The sequence below is a fragment of the Macrotis lagotis genome, chromosome X (assembly GCF_037893015.1).
Source record: "Macrotis lagotis isolate mMagLag1 chromosome X, bilby.v1.9.chrom.fasta, whole genome shotgun sequence".
Classification (NCBI taxonomy): domain Eukaryota; kingdom Metazoa; phylum Chordata; class Mammalia; order Peramelemorphia; family Peramelidae; genus Macrotis; species Macrotis lagotis.
Window position 1 is genome coordinate 143,580,935 of NC_133666.1, and position 23,836 is coordinate 143,604,770.

Sequence of the window (23,836 nt, forward strand, 5' to 3'; positions counted from 1 at the left end):
TCTCCTGGTTCTCCTATTACCTGTCTGACCAGTCCCTCTCAGGATTACCATCTATCTTCCACCCACTAACCAGATGTGTTTCCCAAGACTCAGTTTGTATCCTCTTCTTTTTTCTCCCTACCTTTTCTCTCTTGTTGATATCACTAGTTTCCATGGATCCTATTATGATATAAGCAGAAAAGCATCTATATAGTTATATCTATGCATACATATATACATGGGGGTGAATGTGAATATACACTTAGAGCCGAAAAGGACCTCAGAGGTCATATACATATATGTATGTGTCACATACATATATATGTAACCTTACGTAAATATTGTCCAATAGGCGATCATAACATGAGACATGTGAAAATCAAATTTATTATAAGACAAGTGAACATTCATGTGGAACCCAAAGAGCTTGCAGTCCATACAGAAGTTTGCATAATTATGATAGTAGGACAAAAGAAAGAAGAGAAAGCAGAAATAAATCTCTACCTAGAAGTATGTGACGTGGAAGGGGGAAAAGTTACAGTAAAGGTGGACAAAGGACAAAAATCTCTCCTGAAGGGTAGAGCAAGGCAACAGCAAAAGCTATATTCTTTTCCTTTAGGGACCACTAGATTATGAAGATAGGATACTCTTTGTATCTACAGGGTCTAACTCACAAGCAAATTTCCCAGTTTGGCAGAATTGGCCAGTGCCAATTGTGACTCCCAAGGACACAGAGGGATGCAGAATCAAGTTGTCAATCCAGGTCCCTCATTTGTATTATTGTTTCTCCCTGCTTTTCTTCTTTTTCTTTTATTCATTTAAAGCAGTGGGGTTAAGTGACTTGCCTAAGCTCACACAGCTAGGTAATTGTTTAGTATCTGAGGTTAGATTTGAACTTGGACCCTCTTGACTCTAGGGCCGGTGCTTTATCCACTGCACTACCTAGCTGCCCCTCTCCCTGCTTTTCTTAAGTCTAGATAATCAATAAAACTATAAATCAGGCCCTGATCTTTAGAATTTGCTGATTTCTAAGGTGTAATACATTGAAATTTTACCAATCTGACTTTGTTTGACCTTGACTTAAACTATTTAGTCTTTCTGGGTCTCAGTTTTTCCCATCTGTGAAACAGAAACATTAAGCTCAGTGCTAATTTACGACCCTTGTAGCTCTAAAATAATAATCTTATCCTCTAATAAGGGAATCTACAGGCTTTAGTTATGGGGTGAGGAATACCTATATAAAATCAAATTTTAAATATTTCTTTTAGCACTTCTTTGATTTTTATCAGTGTAGGTATATCTTCTTCCAGCACAGATTATAACTCCTCTGTGATTTAGTTGAATGGTTTTCAAGAGTTACACTGAGCAGAAAATTCTTCATCCTGCCTGGGGATGACTAGCTTTGCAGGCCTTCAGGTGGTATGATCTATAATCACCCAGCCAGGTTTAGAAACCGTTCCATCCTTGCAAGCCCAGTCAGAGATTGCCTTTTGCTAATATAGCCCTGGAGGGGCCAGAGATGCCTCCATGCCACAATGAGGCATTTTAGATGAGATTTGAAATCTATTTTAAGAATTAACTATTGAAGGAATCCTCATGCAAGACAAAGAAGTTCTCTACTAAGCATTTCTCCCATCTCCCATAAATGTGAATTGGCTTAAAATAAGGCTTGCTTTGTAACCCAAAAGGAAGGCTCCATGGCCGAGGATCCTTAGCTTGGGGTCTGTGAACTTTTTGTTTGCATTTTTTCACTTTTTAATTTATTTATGTTTGTTTTTTAAGATATATTTTTATTGATTTCATTAAGTATTTGTCAGTTACATTTTTTGGTTGGGTTTTTTTTTTTTGTTTCTGCAAGGCAATGGGGTTAAGTGGCTTGCCCAAGGTCATGTGGCTAGGCAATTCTTAAGTGTCCTAGGTTGGATTTGAACTCAGGTCCTCCTGACTCCAGGGCCGAGGCTCTATCCACTGGGTCACCTGGCTGCCCCTATCAATTACATTTTAAAAAATTTTAACATTTTTTTTAAATTTTGAGTTTCCCTCTCCCCTGCCCTTTTCCTACCCATTGAGAAGGCAAGCAATATAATATCAATTACACATGTAAAGTGTATACTTATTTTTTAAAATTATTTTAGTAACTGTATTTCAATACAATTTATTTTCTTTGTAACCAGTTTTTATCTTAATATATTTTAAAACATCATTATTCTGGGCATCATGACCATAAGCTGTAATTCTTCAATAGATGGAAAACTGGGGCTACTGAATCTCTTGATGTTGGAAGTTCTGAGCTTCCGTAGCCTGGGCCAGTTGGGCATCCCATTAAATTCAACATTAATTTGTTAACATGATTTTTGAGGTGGTTTCACTGCAGATTTTTTTGACCCCTAACTCTCTAGACCAAGACAGATATTTAATACTTAATTAGCTACGTGACTTTGGGCAAGTCACTTAAGCCTTGCAAAAACAAACAAACAAAAAAAAGATGTATTTTAGTTGACACATAAAGAAAACCAGGGAGGAGGGAAGAGGAGGAAAAGAAAAAAAAGGGAGAGCAGATAGCTTCATTTTTGTATGTCCTCAACCCCAAGCCTGGACATAATAGACCTGCTTACATTCTTTTTTTTTTTTTTTTAAGTAGGCATAGTTCAATTTATTCCTTGTTTATAAAAAACAAGTCTATGTGGTTGCCACAGCAGCTGTCTGGGTCCTCTGAACAGACACGCGAGTGTGAGTTTTCACAAGATGATCTGTGAATTCTTGAAAGGGAGACTTAGTGAACACAGTCTCCTTCCGCAGATCAGGGGTTAGGTAGCTGTATGTTTTAGAGGTGGCATCAAAGGTAGCTTTAGCAAAGTTGTCCAGAGTTGCAGTACAGCCTCTTGCAGAAGTGTAGCAGTCATCAATGCCAGCCATCATTAGGAGCTTCTTAGGCACAGGAGCAAAAATAATGCCAGTACTTCGAGGGTGGGGATCAGGCGCACCAGAATCGATCCACATCGCCCAGTGACCTTGCAGTGCACTGTGTGAGGCTTGCCAATCTTATTCTTCCCCCAGTAGCCACGTCTCACAGGAATGATGGAAAGCTTGGCCAGAATGATAGCACCACGAATAGCTGTGGCCACTTCCTTGGAACACTTGACACTCAGACCAGCATGGCCATTGTAGTCATCAATGGCCACAAAAGCCTTGAACCTGGTACGTTGTCCAGCTCATTTGTTTCTGAACAGGCATGATCTTTAGAACCTCATCTTTCAGTGAAGATCCCAGGAAGAAACCTATGATCTCAGACTCCTTGATAGGACGGGAGAAAAGATAAATCTCTTCCAAAGACTTGATCTTCATGTCCTTGACTAGTTGGCCCAACTTAGTGACAGGAATCCACTCCTTGTGTTCAACCTTTCCTCCCTGGGCCCCGTGGCTGCGGCCATGGCCCTGCCGAAGCCATCACAGAAGTTGCCTTGGCCTCTGACTCCAGCATCATCCAACACTGGAAGTAGAAGCTTACATTCTTATTGATACAGAACATTTGACCCTCGGCCAGTATCCTGGCCCTCCAGAGCTCAAGCTGCTCTTCCCACAACCCCTTCCCCACTCATTGACCCTGCCCCAAATGCCTACTCACCATTCTTCTTCCCAGAATCTCTGCTACCTGACTCTTGTCACCATCATGATGAGCCACCACTAAGCAGTCCTGGCAGAGTGCTGCTATACCTTTTATCTTAACCTTTATATCCTTTGCTTCCAGAAAGAATGTGTAGAGAAGTCTCACAATTTGAAGATGTCTGAATTTTTAGTTAACTCTCTGTCACCTTTATTTTGTTGGGATTTTTTTTTTTGGGGGGGGGGATTATTGGGTTTGAGTAATAGTTGGAGAAAAACTAAAGCACACCAAATAAGTTGACCCTGGGGCTTGGATATATACTCTGATTCAGTGACACTGTCCTTCCGGCTGTTCAGTGAATAAGATGAGTCATCTCTCAGCTCCAGGCATTTTCTCTACCTGTCCCCCCCATGTTCCCCTTCCTCCATTTTTTTCCTCTTCTTCCTCCTCTTTCCTGTGTGTGTGTGTGTGTGTGTGTGTGTGTGTGTGTGTGTGCATGCGCGCGCCAACTAAATCCATCTTTTGGAGATTTGGGCTTTTTTTGGCTTTTGCAAGGCTTAAGTGGCTTGCCCCAAGACCACACAGCTGGGTAGTTATTAAATGTCTGAGGCCAGATTTGAACTCAGGTCCTCCTGACTCCAGGCTTCTCTATCCACTGTGCCACCTAAGTTGACACATCTTTCCATCTTTTACTGAAAGCCTTCCCCAACCACTATGAATTTTCATGTCTTGTCTCTGTTAATTATTTCCTATTTACCTTGTTCTGTATATATTTATTTTGCATGTTTTCTTCCCCATTGGGTTGTAAACTCTTTGAGAGCAGGGATTGTCTTTTGCCTCTTTACGAATGCTTAGAGTTTTAACACTTGCCTGGCAGTCTAGTTGATGTTGTTGTCCAGCTCTTTGAGACCCTGTATGGGTTTTCTTGGTAAAGATACTGGGGAGGTTTGCCATTTCCTTCCCCAGTGGATTAAGGCAAACAGAGGTTTGAGTGACTTGCCTAGGGTCACACAGCCACCAAGTATCTGAGGTCACACTTGAACTCAGGTCTTCCAGACTGAAGACCCAACTTAACTGACTTCTGATGGATAGAAGCCTTGGATTAAGTGTTAACTGATTAACTCCTATACTTACAATGGTGTGCCATTCCACTGCACAGTTTAGAGTGGAAAAGGGGCCTTGGAGATCTTCTAGTTCAACCTCAGTGATGAGGAAAGGGAGACCCAGAGAGGTTAGGCTACTTGCCTAAGGTCACACCAACAACAACAGTGTCTCCCAAGGTTGTTGTGGGGATCAAATTTGTGGAGTGCTTTGCAAGTCTATATAAATGCTAGCTAAGAAACTATTTGAATTGAGGGCATCTGATTCCAAACCCAGAATTCTTTCTATCCTACCACAGTCTCTTTCATCCTGAGGATTAACTAACTGCCTCTCTCCCTCCCTTCTCCCCCCCCCCCACCTCCCCCCCCAAAGAGTCTACATTTGTCTCAGTTCTGCTGTTTGGGAAGGATGGAAGGCTTGGAGCATGCCTATTCTCACGAGGAGCCTCAGAGCTCCTTTCTTCACCTGAGCATCCTACTTTTCCTTTTGCTTCCCTCCCTAATGGTCCACAACATATGCAATCCAGTCTTCCCTTATATTTTCTCATGTACTTTAAGAAGTACATGGTCCCTTGCCTGGGATAGACCATATCCTTCACAAAGACACTTTGTCAGAGGAGACACAGAATGTTCTCTCTGAATCATACGTTATATATTAAACCACTCAAGGAGCACCCTCTGCTAGGCTCTCCCTGTACCTAGCCCCGCCAGATGTTGCACCACCAGAGGGGCTCTGGGGCTCCATGGAGAGCCATTGCCTTCCCCAGGTAGGAGAGTGTTTGTTTTAGTTTAATTATTGTGGAAATACTGCTTTGTGTATCTGTGTAGCCATTCCCTGGGGAACTTGAAGGATTTCTCACAAAAGCAGCCTCCTTGAAAGGTTCACCCAGGCCTGGGGAGGTAGGTTCGAGGGCCAGGAGATGGTGGAGGCTGAGCAATTTCATAGATTGCCTAAGATGCAGACTCAGCTCTCTTCCACCTGTTCCCCATCATTGGCCCAATTCCAGGAACCTTCCCTGTTTTACATTGGGGTATACTCCCCCCAAGTTGTTGAGCTCCAGCCCTAACCTACCATTAATCTAGTTGAACCCCAAAGATACTAAAGTGACATCCTTGCAGGGCAGAGTGTTTCATTGGTTCTCTTGTATCCCAGAAATAGAACAGTGTCCAACTGGTTTAGCCAGAGCTTAATAAATGTTTGTCTACTGACATTATGACTTCAACTTGTTGCCATGATGAGGACCCAGAATTAAAGGAGTTGAAGAATCCAGAGCCTTAAAAATTTAAGAATGACGTAGAATGAAGAAAGGAAGAAGTGAGATTGGTTCAACTTTGCAAAACAAAAATGTACTTCATATTTGCTGTGTGTGTGTCTGTGTGTGTGTGTGTGTGTATAATGTCTCTTTTCTATTATTTGTGTTTGTGTTATTTCATCCTAATAGAATGGGATCTCCTTGAAGGTAGGGACTGTTCTGTTTTTGATCTTAAAGCTTATTGAATTAAGATTCTCCAGTTTAACCTCCCTGAGAAGAAGCATGGCACAGTGGGAAGAGTGGCAGATTTGTAGTTATAGGACCTTGATTCAAATTCTGACTACACCTGATCAAATCACCTAACTTCTCTTGGCCTCAGTTTCCTCATCTGTAAAGTCAGAGGATCAGAGTTGGGTGACCTCCAAGCTCCATTTTAATTCTGAGCCTGTGTTCTTTGCTTCTTTGAAGACAATTGCTGCCAAAGAGAGAATTTGTGGAAACCCCATCCCCAGTTATTCTGAGCATGGTCCAAGAGCAAGTGGTGTGTGGAGGGTGTGTGTGTGTGTGGGGAGGTGATAACTAATCTTTCCTGTCCCATGTGGTTGGTGAAGGGCTCTATCAAAATTCACCCTCTGCATTGACCTATCCCTCTCTGTTTCTCCCCAGGTTGTCATGACCGGGCAGTCCTGCTCTACGAGTATGTTGGGAAGAGGATTGTGGATCTACAGCATACAGAAGTCCCTGATGCCTATCGAGGGAGGGGAATAGCCAAACACCTAGCTAAGGTACCACTGACTCTGCTGTTCAGATAGGGATACTGGCAAAGCTGTCTTTTTTGGAGGGGAGAATTTGGAGATGGCTCAGGAGATGAGACTATAGAATTCCAGATTGTTGGAGATCAGGGGAACCACTGAGATCATCTCCCTTGTCTTACAGATGAAGAAACTATGCCCCCAAGAGATAAAGTGATTTGCCTAAGCTAGGAAGTAGCAAAGCAAGACTTCAAACCCTGATTTTTTTTCATTCTAAACCCAGAGATTTGGTAATCTGATTTTTTTCCATGCTAGGTTTCACTTCATGTATAACTTTTCTTTCTTATTTAAAACTTCTTTCTCTGGCTTTTTAAGGGCTCTACTCTTAATTCCTATTTAACAAAGTAGTGACTAAAAGTATATATTTTGTTTTCAAAAAAAGAGGAAGAAAAATAGTTCAACAATCAACCAACACATCAACTGAATATGAGAGTGTATATATGATTCCACACTCATAGTCCCCCATCTCTGCAAAAATGAGAGGAAGATACATTTTTCTCTTCTCTTTTCCATGATCAAGTTTCTTGGGTTATAAGACAGTGATTTAAAAAGAAAATCATCTTTTTTTATTTTGTGAAGGCTGCTTTTAAAATGATCACTTTTTAAATCCTCAATCAGAAATAATTGATGAGTATGGGCAGCAATTTTGTGCTATAACCAAGGTGGGTGTTTAGAATAACTATAATAGTTTCTATGTGGTTTCTTCTATCTCCTGACTCCAGGGCCAGTGCTCTATCCACTGGGTCATCTAGCCACCCCCACTTTTTCTCTCCAAATTTTTTTATTCTTCCTTTTCCCTCTTAAAATAGAATGGATGAATGAATGCATAAACATTTATTTATTAAGTATTTACTTTGTATCAAGCATACTGTATCCTGCTCCCCCAGTCAATAAATATTTGCAAAGTCCTGGGAATTCACATTTTAAAAAAAATGGTTCCTGTCTCAAGGAGCTTTCATTTTCATAGGACAAAATACTTTGGAAAGTTCCCAGGGAGAGTGACTGGGGAGTCCTAGGGAAGGAGAGTGGCCAGTCCCTTCCAGGTACGACAGGAGAATTCATTTGATCCTGGAAAGAAGAAGAGAGCTGGAAGGCAAGGTGTTTGGTGAGAATGTCAAAGATAGCTAGAGATGAGAGAGAAAAGTAAAGCATATTTGGAGCCTACTTGAAATAGTGGGTCATGGGAAGCAATCATCTTTGAGGAGGTTTCAGAAATGAAAGGCTTAAATTTGTTCAGTGCATGGTCTCTGGCCATGCAGTTTGAGAGACTGTTGAGAAGATGACCAGGGAGGGGAGTGGATCTCCTCTCTTAATGTAGGTGAAATGAATGAAGCATCAATTCTGATTTAAGGGATAAGAGGTCAGCATTTTGTGGTTCAATTAAATAACTTGCACTGGACTCTGAATTGCAGGGGGTAGGAAAGAACCTGACCTCAGACATAAGAATTGCCTAGCTGTGTGATCTTGGGCAAGTCACTTAGCCCTATTGCATTGCAAAAAAAAAAAAGAAGAACCTTAAAAAAAACATCAGCTCATCATTTCTTATACATGCGAAACACTTTTTAAAAAATATTATCTCAGGGGGAGATTAGCTCATCTAGGGGCAGCTAGGTGGCTCAGTGGATAAAGCATGGGCCCTGGAGTCAGGAGTACCTGGGTTCAAATCCAGCCTCAGACATTTAATAATTACCTAGCCTTGGGCAAGCCACTTAACCACCATTTGCAAAAACCTAAAAAAGAAAAAAAAATATTATCTCATTTTACTCTCATGACAACCCTGCCAGGTAGGTGCTATTATTATCATCTGCATTTTACAGGTGAAGAAACTGAGGCTGACAGAGGTTAAGTGACTTGCCCAGGGACACACAGCCAGAGGTCTGTCAGGGGCTGTCTGGCTCAGGTCTGAGGCTGGATTTGAACTCAAGTCATCCAAACTCCAGGTCAAAATCTCAATCTACTGTACTACCTAGCTGCCCCAGCCAGCCTCTTAGACACACTAAGACTTTTAGGGCACCCTATATTATAACAATAACAAAAGTAGCATTTAAATAATGCTTTAAGGTCTATTGAGCATTTATGCAAGCATTACCTCATCTATTCCTCCCAGCAAACCTAGGAAGTAGGTACTGTTATTATTGCCAATTTACAGATGAGCAAACCGAGGTCAGCAGAGGTAAAATGACTTGCCCAGAGTCACACAACTTGTAGAAGCCTCTTTTGCCTCTTTTTTGTATCCCAACCTTTAGCATAGTGTCTGGCACATCAGCACTTAATAAATGTTGATTGATTGATGTTTGAAGCCAGATTGGCTCTTGGGCTAGAAATAGAAAACAAGCCAGCTTGGCAGGAAAACGAGTTCATGATAAGGAGTAATCTGTAAGAAGCCTTGGAAGATAGACCACAGCCCAATTATGAAGGGCTTTAAACATCAGGGTTTTATTTTATTTTATCATACAGCAATGAGGGAGCCACGGAGGCTTTCCTGACAAAGGGGAAGTGGAGCATGGATTGGAGGCTGGAGGCAGGAAGCCAGTCTGGGCTGCCCTCCTCCCTGCAATGCTCACACACTCCTCACCTCCCTTCAATGCCCCACTCTAGTGCCACAAGTAGCCTTTTGGGGATCACTCTCCGTTGCTGGTGCATCCCCCAAGTCACTTTATATTTACTAATCTGTTCTGCATCTATGTGGTTTCCTTCTAATAGAATATAAACTCTCTGAGATCAGGAACTATTCCTTTTTTTCCCCCCTTGTCTCAGTATTTCCACTGCTGAGATAGCAACACTGTTCCTTGTTGAATAAATGAATGAATGAATGAATGCCTCCTGGTTGATTAGCTGAAGCTGCACATTACTGACTCTCCCAGGGAAGTCTTAGGAAACTGGGTAGTGGAAGGGATTTCCATTCTATAATTTAGGACTAAGGACCAAGAAGTGTCCCTTTTCTTCCTGGCCTCTTAATTGCCTTCTCTAGAGACTGATAGAGATCTAGATTGTACTCCAGGGCTGGCACTCCCATTTTACTTGTGAAGAAACAGGCTTTACCAGATTAAATGGCCTTCCAATGACCACACAACTACTTACAGCACTTTTTATAGCTGGATGCCCCAGAGGCATCTCACAAGTTTAGGAAGAACTGGAACCCACCTCTGATTCTCAGACTGGATGGATACAGGATTTGTCCATTTGTTTCCTGCCTCTGTCTGAATGAGCCTGTGATTGCATGACTGCCTGTGGCAGAGCCTCCAAGAACCTTAGTTAACTCTCTACGGTCTTGCCATCTTGGTGACCCTATTTGGAATTTTCTTGGCAAAGTTTAGACAGTGAAGTGATTTGCCATTTCCTTCTCCAGCTCATTTTACAGTGGAGGAAATTGAGGCAAACAGGCTTAAGTGACTTATCCAAAGTCACACTTTTAGTGTCAGAGAACAGATCTGAACTCTGGGCCACCTAGTTGCTCCTCTTTTCTCTGCCCTCCCCATCTTCTCCACTGAAACATCCCCTCCTGGGGCCTTGTCATCATATCTAGCATTTTTGAAGTAAAGTAACCCACAAAACCATTTTGTTTATTATTCCAACCTCTTTTCCATTCCTTGCCCTTCCTTTCTGCCTCTATTACCTATTCTCTGATCCCTTTTCAGATCCCTGGGGCATATTTATTCAATCACTTTACCTTCGAGCCACTAAGTGCTAGAACTGGGGAAGAGTGGCTAGACGCTAGACTTATCCTCTCTACCAGAGCCCTTGTGGTGACTTTCCCACCAGCTCATGGAGAACTTGGTATTTTTTGCATTTATCAACTAAAAGGCTTTTTACTAAGGAATGGCAAGTGCTGAAACCATTACACCACAGTGGAGTCAATGTGGCATCTGTTGCCATTATGGAAACAAATCAGTAGCCCTGAGATAAAACTTTTAGCCCAACCATTTTAGGTCATCATCTGGATTTGGGCAAGACAATGCCAACTCTCCTGAACCATCTCTGACTACCCTGGAGACATTAATCTGTGAGCTAGGGGCTGGTCTTGATTAGAAAAAAATAGCCTGGAGAGCTGCAATGAATGTCTCACCTATGAAGTTTATTTTGAGAATAGTTGATTGCATCTTAAAAGCCAATACTGAGTGACCCAGCACTTCAGAAAAGCTGTGGCTGGAAATCTCTCAGGAGTCCAGGTTCTTCCTGAGATCAACAGGACCACTGTCCAGTTTTAATGGGCAGTCTTCTGTAATCATATTTAAGAACTGGGAATCTTGTAGTAAGTGTCTCCCTTTGTCTCCACTGTAATTCAGCATAATATCAATACTTCATCTCTATTTCACCACTTGACTTCAACATACCTTTCTTGCCCATTTCATGTTACTCTGCTATCTGTTTGTTAAGTCAAGTCATTTCAGTCATGAGCTACTCCTTGTAGCCTCATTTAGGGTTTCTTGGCGAAGATACTAGAGTGGCTTGCCATTTCCTTCTTCTGCTCATAGACTGAAGCAAACAAATTAAGTGATTTGTCCAGGGCCAAACAGCTAGTAAATGTCTGAAGCAAGATTTACATTCAAGAAGTTGAATCTTCCTAACTTCAGGCATGATTCTTTATCTGTCACTTCACCTAACTGCCTCAGTACTGTGTCATTCCTCATATGTGACACTCCAATCTACCTCCAGACCCTTGCTCTTAGAATCATTCATTCTCAGTGAGACACTTCCTTCACCTTAAATTGCCTAATATGTATTCTCCTATGTATACTTTTTCTGATTTCTGGGTTGTTGTTTTGGGGATTTTTCCTTGGTTGGATGAATTTCTTTGCATTTATGGGGGTGATGATTTCCTTCAAGGCTTAGCTCAGTCACCTCCTTCTACACAAACTCTTTTCTGATTTTCTCCTCTCACCTCTCCTAGCTGCTACAGACTTTCCCCACAAAATCACCTTGTATCTGTTTTTAAATTTGTACACACACACATTTACGTGCTGTCTTTCCTGATAAGTATTTGCTCCTTGAAAGACAGACATTTTTGTATCCCTAGCCTGATAAACAGTGGATGTTTGATAAATACTAGAATAATTGATAGATCAATATCAAGCAGCAGCTTCCGGAAACAGAAAGGTGGGATTAGAAAGCCGGCGAACCAAGATCATGGGAGAAGGGAGAAAAAAGAAATGTCACTCTTTGAAATTAAATTTCTACTGCCTTTGTCTGGAGCTACTAGAGGAAATTCCATTGAAGTGAGTCGGAAAGAAAATAAGTAGGGGCAGCTAGGTGACACAGGAGATATAGCACAGGTCCTGGAGTCAGGAGGACATGAGATCCAATCCAGCATCAAACACTTGAACTTACCAGCAGCATGACCCTGGGCAAGTCACAGGGCAAGAAAGGAAGGAAGGAAGGAAATGAAGAAATGAACTCCTTATACAGATCCCCTCCCTCTTACTCCCCAGGGACATAACAGGAGCTAGTGTGACTGCTTATAAAGACCGTTTCCTTTCATTCTAGAAACAGTGGCATATATATATATATATATATATATATATATATATATATATATATATATACACACACACACACATATTAATTTCTCCACAGACTCAGTGTTGACAGGCAGTATAGTGAAATTGGAGTCAGTTGAGTTAAGTCCTGACCTCTGCCAATTATGAGCTGGGTAACTCCTCTGTCATTTAATAAATTCATCTGAACCTCTGTTTCCATATCTGTAAATAAGGATGTTGGATTTAGATGATTAGTAAAAAGAGCCTTACAACTCTAAATCTCTTGATTTAGAAATGAACCTTGCCAAAAGAAACTGGATGTACATCATCCACACAGGGCTTGGTCCAGGGAGATGACTTTGGAGGTCCGATTGGTCAGTCAACAAGCATTTATTAAGTGCTGTCTTATGCCAGACACTATCCTGTGAATACAAAAAAAGGTAAAATACAGGGTTCCTTAACTCACATCCTAATGGTAGATACAACATGCAAACAAACCACTGTATACATTTAAAATACACATGACAGCTATATGTACAAATGGATATGTAAACATACATGTATGCTTGTGTGTGTGTGTGTGTATATATATATATATACACATATATACACAGAGAGAGAGAGATAAACCTATCTACATATTGCATGTGTAAGTCTTTAGTCAGTGAAGGGGAGTGGGCAAGATCTTTTTGCAGAATGAGAGAGTTAAGCTCAATCTTGAAGGGAACTAAGAGACAAAGGTGGGACAGCTAGCCACATGCAAGGATGAACACAAAAAGGATGGGTCACTGGATAGATAACAGTATTTTTGGAGAGCAGTCCAAAAAATGTCGAACAGCCTGTATTCACTTTAGCCCCAACAGCATGTTTACTTAATAGTAAAATGGTCAGAAAGATTATACTCTGAATCTAGGTCTCTGAACCATCACTTCAAAGTTCTGCCTGTGATTATTTTTCCCCACTGTGATATACATGGATCATCATAAGAAATTAGGAATTTTAGGGGGGTTTTACAGAAGCTGTGGACAACATGCAAAGGCTAGCAGATAATATAGAAAAGGTTTAGAAACTTAGAAATGCAAAAATATATAGAGGTTATTGTGTCATAGTCACATATTCTGTCTATCATAATAACTCAGCTTCTTTTCTGGTATGAAAGGGAAAGACAAAAAATTTAACATGGATTTTCTAGGTCACAGAAGAGCTGCACCCCTCCTTGATGTGGAAGGGATAACTATATGTTGGTCATCAAGGAAGAGCAAAGAGCAAAGTATATGGTCACCAAAATGACACAGTGATGCCTGGGTTAGGAGTCAGGAAGACCTGAGTTCAAATCTTGCCGAGTGCAATAGCTATGTAACCCCAGACAAATTGCTTAACCTCTTAGCCTCAGTTTGCTGTAAAAATGAGCAGGATTCAGTAGCTTCTAAATATCTCCTGCAGTTAGAAATCTATGATCCTTTGATCCTGAATGCAGGGATGAAAAAAAGTTAGCACAATCTTTCTATATTTAGTGATGATTGAAGAGAACAGAAGGTTCTCAGTGGCAGACACATTGGAGACAGTTTATCTTGCGAAGAGATGCTGGCTTGGTTACTTAACCAGGATAATGGGTGAGAGATGGACTGTCCGGGTTACAGACTGCATGCATACCATGTAAACAAAGATGACCACACAAGATGCTGAAGCTGCAGAAGATTAGTCCATTTGTCTGGAAAAATGAAAGTTTGGAATATGATGATCAGTTCTCTTATAAAGTACGACTGTGCTTGCCTAGTATGAGCAATGAAGCAACTAGACAGAATGAAATAGCCAATATCAGATGGATAAGGACCACAGTTAAACTTTTGTGTTTTTTTTAAACACCATTTTTCCTTAAGTCACAGTCATTTCCCAATTTGTTTGTTTTAACCTTCTTTGAGACCGTTTATTTCTAGGAATGGCTAGGTGGTTCAGTGGATAGAGCACCAGCCCTGGAGTCAGGAGTACCTGAGTTCAAATCTGGCCTCAGACACTTAATAATTACCTAGCTGTGAGGCCTTGGGCAAGCCACTTAACCCCATTGCCTTGCAAGAAAAATTAAAAAAAGAGAGAGAGAGAATGTTTATTTCTAAAATGTACCACAGTTTCTTGCCCTAGTAATTACAAAATGTGGAACATCATTTAGTTTTTTTTTTATGGGGGATGGATAGATGGGATCTTGGATTGACTTAAGGTCATCAATATGGAGAGCATTACAGTCATCATTATGGAGAATATTACAACCAAGATGATATATGATATATCCTTATAGACAAAAATTATACATCTTGGTAGTTGAAAATAGTAAATAGATTTATCAGTTGCAATCAATTCAACATTGCAATCAATTCAACAAGCATTTATGAGGCACCATTTGCAATCCCCGTGCTAAGTGTTGGAGAGACAACAACCACAGATAAAGGCTGCCTTAGCTATAATTTTCCTTCAAAACTAAGTGATGTTCATTCTCATTCTCTCTCTCTCCCTGCCTCTCTTTTTCTCCCTCCTGTTTCTCTCTCTCTCTCTCTCTCTCTCATATACACACACCAATCAGTTAGGGTTAATTGTTTTGACTATATATATAATGGTTTGTTTATTTCTAACATTGTTTCCCTATACTGAAAGCTTCCATTATTGGGCAATAAATTGTGCCATTCAGAGACCCCCTAATTGTTTTACATGCAGGGCCGGGGTTTGTACTTGAGCACAAATGTCCAGGCCAGACCAATTCTTGAAGGTGGCAGGTGGCACTCTCCTCTCTGGTATTTTTGCCAAGAAAACCTCAGCTATAAAATGGCAACAATAACAATAGTACCTACATCCCAGGGATGTTGTGAGGATCAAATGAGGTTATATTGGTAAAAGTGCTTAACATAGTATCTGATAAATTTATATTTATAGATTTATAGATTAATTCTCTTTTATCTGGAAAAGACTATGATATTTTAAAAACAGTAAAACAACTTATTGTTTTCTAAAGTTTCATAGCCATTTCCAGATAAATCTCTGGCCTACTACCCCCATCAATGAAAATTTCATTGTAACAAAAAAAAATCTTTGTATAGTGTTCTGTTTCCATATTCCCCCGCCTCTCAGTCAAGGAAAGGAAGGTAAGTTTCCTTATATGTTCTCTGAGACCCTCCATACTAGTCATTGTAGTTACTCAGAGTTTAGTTTGCTTTTAGCTTAGAACAGATCCCCATCATAGCTCCATTCACTGACTATCTGAACCTGGTTCTCTGAGCCTCAGTTTGCACATCTCTAAAATGAGGGTGCTGTGTGAAAATCTGTCTACCTCTATATTGATGAGCTTATTATGATCATGCCCAAGTGTTGGCTGGACCTTCACCCAGATGGGAGACTGGACCACACAACCAACACATCCTCAATCTCCTACTTGTGTTTATAATGTTAAAGTCTTTAGGAAGGACTTGGGTTTCAAATGCAAGTCTCTGAAGGGACTTGTAATGAAGAAGGGTCATGAAATAACACAGAGGAGGAGGGGAATGAGGAATGGGCCTTGTAAAATGAGGATCAGGAGGATTTTGGAAAGACACTAGACATATGTGAGGTAAAGCATGACTAGGTCCTTCCTAAAATGGTAGTCCTGAGAAGAGTCACCAATGACCAAAGGAGGGTCTGGGGATGGCACTGTGGCAGGAGAGGAAAAAGGAGGATTCTGGAGAGAGTTCAGAGTAAATGAGAACTCTTGGGAAGGAGGGTGATTTTACTGACGTTGAGAGATAGTATACCCTACTTCCAAAGGACTAGGAGGTCCTGGTGCAGGGAAGTTAGGTTGTAAGGCAAGGAAAAAACCAAAGGAAGAGCCATGTTGGACCTACTACATCACAACAGTAGTTCTGCCCTAAACATTTGGTTCCTTTCCACTTCATTGCTGCTTGGAGATGTGGGGTCAATGTGGGATAGTGGGGTTTAGGAATGGAATAAATTAGGTTCAAAATATCTCTGACCCAGGTATAGACAACTACTGACCTTAAGGCAGGCTCACAGTGTGAAAAGCAGGTCCACTTGCCCAAAACCACCTCCATCTTTTTAGCTGAGACACAAATAGAGGAAGCAAGGTGATGGCAGTGGATAGAACGCCAGCCCTGAGGATGAAATGAGTGAATATAAAGTACTTTGTAAATCTTAAAGTGATATCTATGAAATGCCAGTAATTGTCCTGATTAATTTTCACTTTTATCATCATATATGAAATATATCTCCAATAAAATAGTGCTCAGTTATTGCTATTTTTAGATGCTGATGACATATCTTCCATTTTGTTTTGTTTTTCTCTCCTTTCGGATTCCAAGGCTGCCCTGGACTTTGTAGTGGAGGAGGATCTGAAAGCCCACCTGACCTGCTGGTACATTCAGAAGTATGTCAAGGAAAACCCATTGCCCCAGTACCTGGAGCGCTTGCAGCCTTAATCCCAGCCTGGAAAGAGCCTGGGTTGCTCGCCTCTTCAGCCTCCCTCTCTCTCTCTCTGTCTCACCAGCACACTCTGTTCCTGACTGTTCAATGCGGCCTTTGCTTCCGTATGGTCTCAGGAAACATCTTCCCCGCCAGGGAACAGACTCAGAATTATTTTTCTAAGGACGCTTGAACGCCTCCTAGGGAAGCTACCCCCTCCTCATGCTGTGGGGACACGTGTGGCCATCATGGGGGTCTCTCCCATGTCTCTCCTCCCTGCCCCTCCCGACCCTCTGCCACGTCCTCCTGAGGAGTCGTGGAAACTGGGGAGAGGGAGTGTTCCAGTTTGAATCTTGTTGCCTCCTTGTCCTACTCAGAGAAGTATCTGGAGAAAGGGTCTGGGGCAGTGATTCTGTTTAGTTTGGGTCTCCTCCCCCCCCCCCCATCCTTCATAGCCTCCTGGGCTTTTTACTTAAGGACCATCATTCCCTCCTTTTTTAGGTCTGGAAACAAAATGCTTGTCAACCACTGGATTTTTACCAGGGCAGGGGAGGACTGTTTAGCCCTCCTAGCTCTACCTTCCCTTTGTTTTTGTTGCAAAGGGAAACGGGGCAGAAGATGGGAAGGGCAGGAAAAGGAGATAGATGGAAGAGACAGTGCTCTTCCTTCCCATCCCTCAGGAATAAAGGTCATCAGTTGTCAAAGGGAGGCACCAGGAGTGGATTCATCAAAGCAGGAAAGCAGGTTCTAGCCCACATCTTGTCCGAGTGTGAGGGGAACATGGCTATCTTACTGGCTTACACTAATAAGCCCTGGGAATCAGCCACCCATCTGCCTCCCTCCTTGCAATAAGGAAAGAACCCAAGCTTCATGCTCTACTGCTGGGGTTTGATGTTGATATCCAATGAGGATTAGACGGAGGTGGGGGAGAGGGGTTCCCTGGAGAAGAGCAGGGGTATCTATCTGTGGCCACCTTTAGAGCCAGTCTGCCCCTCTCAGAGTTTTGCACTTCCCCCAGTCTCCCCCACCCCAGAAGAGAGGCAGGGGGTAGGTTGACTGTGTCTACAGATGGAAGGACATTTCTTGATCCACATTCATTTGAGTCCCCCCACCACTTTTCTTTTTCCCCCTCTCCCTTTGAATATGGTGGCATAAATCTAGGAGCAATAAGCAGCACTAGTGATTGGAGGGTCCCTCTCCATTGGCTGTGGTGCGCCAAATCCCAGATGCCATACACACACAAACACACTCACTCTCACTCTCTCCTTTCTCTAGCCATCTCAGAGACCAAGGGTGGGTGAAGCACAAGAGGTCATTTCTCTTTTCAGGATGATGCATGAGGCCTATCTGAATTTAAAAAAAGAAAAAAGAGATTGTCAGCTAAAGATCAAAACTATCCCATCTTGTCAAACTTGTGCACGTGAGTGTACACCTACCCCGTATAAACAGATTGGAGAAATGCTTCAGAGGAGCATCACTTGTAGCGCCAAGGGTCCCACGATGGCTACCTGGGGATTCTCTGGATGAAGACCATTTCCATTTGATACAGCTGATCTTGGTGCCAGACCTTAGCTCTTCTACATCTTCCTTCTATCCAGTCCTTGACTCAGCAAGGGTGCCACTCTGAGGGGTCACCATCCAACTATTTGCCACAACCTCACCCAAGCTAGCCTGGCAGCATACTATTGATATCACCCAACCTGGGACAAAACAACCAGTTCTTGCTGAGAGATTACGTTTTCAGCATCTTTGTGACCTCTGCCTTCTTAAAGGATGGGCTTTGGGCAGGACATCATACTCATGGCTTGGAAGTAGTTGAATAGAACTGGGGGAAGGGAGCAGTGTCAAAGTCTTAGCAACCCCATGCCAGAATCTCCCTCCCAAAGGACATTTTCTTTATGTCATGAAATATCAATAGTCCTTGTTGAGCTGGGCCTCCAGAGCCTGGGTGGGTTATTCATTTAACAGTATTTCACAGAGTAAGGAACAGCCAACTCATTTCATTCCCTATCCTTGGTCACCAGTAGCAGAGGTCACATCTTCCCATTTTAAACTCTTCTTCCTCCTCTCTCACTTCTTTCATTCACTGGTTCAGTATTATTGAATCTTGGCCTTTCTTAAGTCTTTGGCAGAAGAGACAGCTATGTTGGAAGAAAAACTGTTAAAGATGGGGTGGGGGAATGGTGCTTCCTTCTGTGAAGGTCCTTTCTCCCTACAGTGGCCTCTGTGGTCTGTTCATGAGGAAGGATTTGGGACTTCAAGTCCAAGCTAAGTGACTTTCTAACCCAGCAATTGAGGTTAGATCCTTGACTCCCCAAGATTAAGGGGATGATGGGCCAGAATTCTTCTGGGGGAAGGGATGAGAAGCTAGTTCCTAACACCATCCAATTGAGGCATTTTGTGGACCTTGCTTCATCCCCATGTGTGCAAGAAAAGTAACCTGGTGCTGTGTGAGCCAAGGCTGACTTCAGTGTGTGTATGGATTAGTGATGGGTAGAGACTGACCCCCCTACTCCAGAGTGCTGAGAAGTGTGGGGAGGAGGAAAGAAGGGGCCAGGGAAAGGGGGCCTGGTGATTTTCATTCTAACAGGTCTCCCCACCCTGGCTGTGCTGTGTCTCGAGGCAGAAGAGTTGGTGTGGGGTGGAGGCCTCAGATTTCAGTGTTAGCATTTTGGTCTCTATCTAAATCAAAGTCATTTGCCTTCACTAGGCCTGGCTCTGCAGAGTCCTTAGCAATCCTCTGCTCAAATCCACTCATAGCAGATCTTCTGTACAGAAACTTCATTCTCTAGGGTCCCTGAAAGGAGACCTTGGAACCCAGTGGCCCCTGGGGCTCTTGGGCTCCCTTCCCAGTAAGGGACTGGTAACACAAATTGAGGTTTCTCCAAAGCATATCTTTCGTGCTGCAGCTGTTGGTGATGGATACCTTTGCAGGACTAGTGGCAAGGGTGCCATCCTCCTAAATGCTGCCCCCCCCATTGTTTGCCCTTCTATGGAAGAAGTCATTTGGGGACATGTTCTCCTCCTTGTTGCCCACCTTCTAGGAATTGCAAGGATGAGGCCACAGTGACACCCTACCCCTCTCTTAGCCAGTTCTGCCCTTCACATACCTCTGCAGGTCATGACATGGCACTGCCTTTGATGGAACAGACTGGGTATCGCCAGTGGGGTATCCTTGCTTCTTCCAACAGGAAGGTGAACCCTGTACAGCTGGGTGCCAGTCAGGGAAAGCGGGAATGGCCTTGGAACTTTAAGATGTCTTTAAAGATTTGAGTTTAACAGGAAGGAAAGATAGAGATGTGGATAAGGACTGACAAATTGAAAGTGTAGTTGGATGCTGGGATGCCTTCCTTTCCCCCCACCCCCCATACACCCTACCTTCAAATATAGTTTAAAGAAATGGTGCTTTTCAGGCTCAGGGTGGGAGTATCAGGGTCAAGATTCTTCCTTCCCTCCACTCAGAGATGTTAGGCCAACTTGGGTAGGAAGCAACTTCCCCAAGAATGTCCCTGGCCACAAGACCTAGGGTGAAAGGATGGTCAAGCAAGTACATGCCACCTCCTTCCCGTTCTAATGTAGCTTCCTAGGACATCCTCCCTGAGCACCTTCCCCACCTCACTCCCCCTCCAATTTTGTCTTTTGTATTGACTATCGGCATCATGAAAACCATTCTTTCTCCTTATGACAAATCAAAGGAGAGAGAGGACCATTCACCCATCTCAGGGAGTCTAGCATGGAATATTAGTGGGTGCTGCTTGCTGGGCCTGGCCCTAAGTGTCCACCTGCAAGTTGGTCAGGAGTCCCAGGATGGATGAAAGCAGGTTGATGTCCTATGACTGAAGGAACAGTCTAAGGTTTGCCAGGAATCCTTGCATTTAATCCCTGTTCTTTGATAACTTGAATCTAAGCCGATAATCCCATGTGCTAAAAGTGATCATGCCTAACAAAAAACTCAGTACTTGAATAGACATGCTGAAAAAAACCCATAAGGGTTAAGTCTTGAGTCCCTGCTGCCAGGGGTTTGTCTTTGCCTTGGTTCTGCTGATGAAACCCTTAGTTTTCCTACTGCTTAAATTCAAGTATTCCTGCCAACTATTCATTGACAGTGATCAATGGGCTGCTGCCCCCCTTGCCAGGGGCTAATTCTTCCCAAATATAGCTCTTAGGAGTTAAAGCTCATGTTGCAAGTGTTTGCATGTTAATTGTGCTTCTTCAGTCCTCCCTTTCTTAACAGTAAGATAAGAAATTAAATTTGATCAAGGCCCCAAAGGGAGAATTGGGGAGCAAAGAAGACCATCCTCAAAAGTTTGTTTCCTTATGTCTTCACTTGGATTGACCTACCCTAGCTGCTCACTCCCTTCTGTGGTGTGGCTCTCCTTTCAAACTGGTGACTTGAAGGGAGAAGGAAAGAAAAAAAGGCTCTCCATTTCAGCTCACACTCTTCTGGGTGGCTACTGGATCATATTTATTAGGAGCATTTTCCCAGGGATTATTCTCTTCCTCAAACTCCTCTAATAAATGTGTAGCTACAAACTTATACTGGCAAAATCCAAATTGAGTTGATAAAACATACATAATTTAGATGTCTTCAGGGTTTGTCCACCCTTCTTGCTTTCTACCTTGCACCCTAATAAACAGTTGACATTTAACAACTGACAGTTTTTAATACACTTGGAAGTGACAACTTAGTTGGCAGCAGGAAGGGGCTCTTCTTACCCCCACCTCTCCCCATTCTCCATTGGGAAGGTAATAGTCATCTAGAAGGATGCTATGTCTTGAGTACAAGGAGTATAGTGATGAAAGCAGATGAAAGACCCCAGAGCATCTCAGTCAGTAATGTACCACATAGCCCACTTTCCTCCCAGTGGTTATCTAAGGAAGGAACACTCCTCTCCCTCAGTTCTGGGAGAAGTGGTCTCTCTGCCCAAGGCTGGAATATTATAGCAAGGGCTCCCTGGCCATTAGCTTGTCTCACTTTTTGGGAGCAGCTGTGGACCACTTTCACTCTCCCCAAACCATTGAGAGTAGAAAGATGTTTCCTTCCAGACAAAATCTCCAGGGAATGCCTTGTCTTTTTGACCTCCTGAAGGGAATGAACTACTTCAGTGGTCCTGAATCTCATCCTTGTTGTGTAACATCTTTTTGCTGAAATCTTTCTTAGCTTTCAGGCCAGTGTCCAAGCACCAACTCTTCCTTAAGCATAGAAGTTCCCCAAAAGGGGAGGCCGATTCATGAGAATACACCTGAGAATCTTCCTGTCTGAGCTCTAACCCACTTTTACAGCTAGTCAACAGATAGGAGGTCAAAGTGGGGAAAAGGTGTTTTCTAAGCAAGATATACGCACAAAAGACCACAAGGAAGAATATCCTGTTCACAAGTTCCTGGGATACCTGGACCTCCTCAGATCTCTGTGGCTGCCTCTGAACTGCCTCCTTTCCCTTCCTCCACTTGAAAGCCCAATGTAGGTGAAACCTACCTCACCAACCCTAGTTAGTAACTAAGGCTGGAGACCCTCACCACCCCATTCCTCTTGGGGCTCTGGCTTAAGCTTGCTGATCTTTGGTGCTGAATTCTTCTCTGCCTTTTCCACTCCCAGCATTTAACCCTTCTTGACTTGTCCTTCAGGGCTCCTGTACAAGAACTCTGAGACTTAAGGAGTCCTGGTGGGGATTGGGGTAAGGTTAGAGTTGAGCTCCCAAAACACTTGTAAACTTTCTTCACCCTTAGGTGGAAGGTCAGGTAAGGTCAGACTCCCTTGTGTGTCAAGGATCAAAGCTGACTCAGCTCAAAATGAGATGAAAGGGGAAAATTATAGGGGGGAAGACAAAAGTTACCCCCTTAGGAGTTTTTCCCCAAATTCAAACTCACTTGAAATTTTCTTTTTTAGTGTCTCAACCTGGTGTTATTTCCCTTTGTGCCCTGGTTTCTTTTGTTCTGTTGATTTAAGTGGTCAATCATGTGCCTTTCCTACTCAGGACCTGTGACCCATGACCTTTTGGCTACCATTGGTCTTTTGCCCTCCCCCTTTGTCATTATTAAAAGTTATGAACGTTATTGCATGGATTACAATTTAATAAAAAGGTGTGATTTAATTGTCTGTAGTTCTGTTGATGACTTCCAGGGAAATACCTTTCATACATTGATGCCAGAAGGTCCCTTGGGGATGAAAGAGGCAAAGAGTCTGTAATATTTTTAGATTATAAAATCTAGCCTCCCACTGGAGACTGCCAATTTACATTCTTAAAGAGTTGCCTGAGGCCCAGAGAAATTGAATGAAATGGGGGTGGTAGGTGGCGTAGTGAATAAAGCACCGGCCATTTGAGTCAGGAGTACCTGGGTTCAAATCCGGTCTCAGACACTTAATTACCTAGCTGTGTGGCCTTGGGCAAGCCACTTAACCCCATTTGCCTTGCAAAAAAAAAACCTAAAAAAAAAAAGAAATTGAATGAAATGTAAAAACATTAAGGGGTGACCATTTGCAAAGCTAATCCTCCAGTGCCTCCATACAAATAGAAATACTGACTTTCCTAATGAAGGAGATTACATATTTAGGAAGTAGTAACTAGATGCTGAAGAAGGTGCGGGGCTGCATCTCCCTGCAGAAATAGCTGCTAAGTTGCATAAATATTTAGTCCATTGGTGAAGCCATAAGTGTCAAAGGTGAGATTTGAATCCAGCTCTTTCCAGGTCCATTCACTTTACACCCATCTCCTATTGGCTTCCATTTTTAAAAAGTCAGCTAGATTCTAGGGGAGGGAAATAAGAGCCAAAAATGTCAAGAAAGAGACTAAGATGATTTCCACCCACTTGGCTTAGCTGCTGTGTATTGATAGTCTTTACTGTAATCAATGGACCGTGGACCACAAGAAAGAATCTTTGACTCTCACAGTCCTAGTTTCTAGTCCTTAGTCTCTGCCTTCTTGGGTATGAGCCTTCCAAATGCCTGCTAGGAAGTCTTACCATGTTTCACCAGCAGATGCCACCATCTAGTGCTTTATCTTCAAAGATTCTTCATTTCCATTTCTTTCAAATGGAATTGATGCCCTTCTTTATTAATTCTGAAATTATGGGAAATTATTTAAAATGAGTAGAATTTATAGGACAAGTCTCTTTAGGTGTAAGATATTAATTTCACTGGTCCTTTGGAAAAAATGCAGAGTATTGTTTTCACTCA

General features: G+C 42.5%; 1 protein-coding gene across 2 annotated transcripts in view; it reads left to right on the top strand.

Annotated features, from left to right (window-relative positions):
- NATD1 (N-acetyltransferase domain containing 1) overlaps positions 1-22,950 on the top strand; it is a 46,055-nt gene extending 23,105 nt beyond the window's left edge. The window contains exons 1-3 of one of the 2 annotated variants that reach the window (XM_074207357.1): positions 1,718-3,177; positions 6,603-6,721; positions 16,563-22,950. In XM_074207357.1, coding sequence (XP_074063458.1) covers positions 3,135-3,177; positions 6,603-6,721; positions 16,563-16,679 — 279 coding nt within the window. In that variant the 5' untranslated portion in view covers positions 1,718-3,134 and the 3' untranslated portion in view covers positions 16,680-22,950. Of the gene's footprint in view, positions 1-1,717; positions 3,178-6,602; positions 6,722-16,562 lie in introns of those variants that run through there. The other variant, XM_074207356.1, reaches the window with a different exon arrangement.
- The last annotated feature ends 886 nt before the right edge of the window (positions 22,951-23,836 follow it).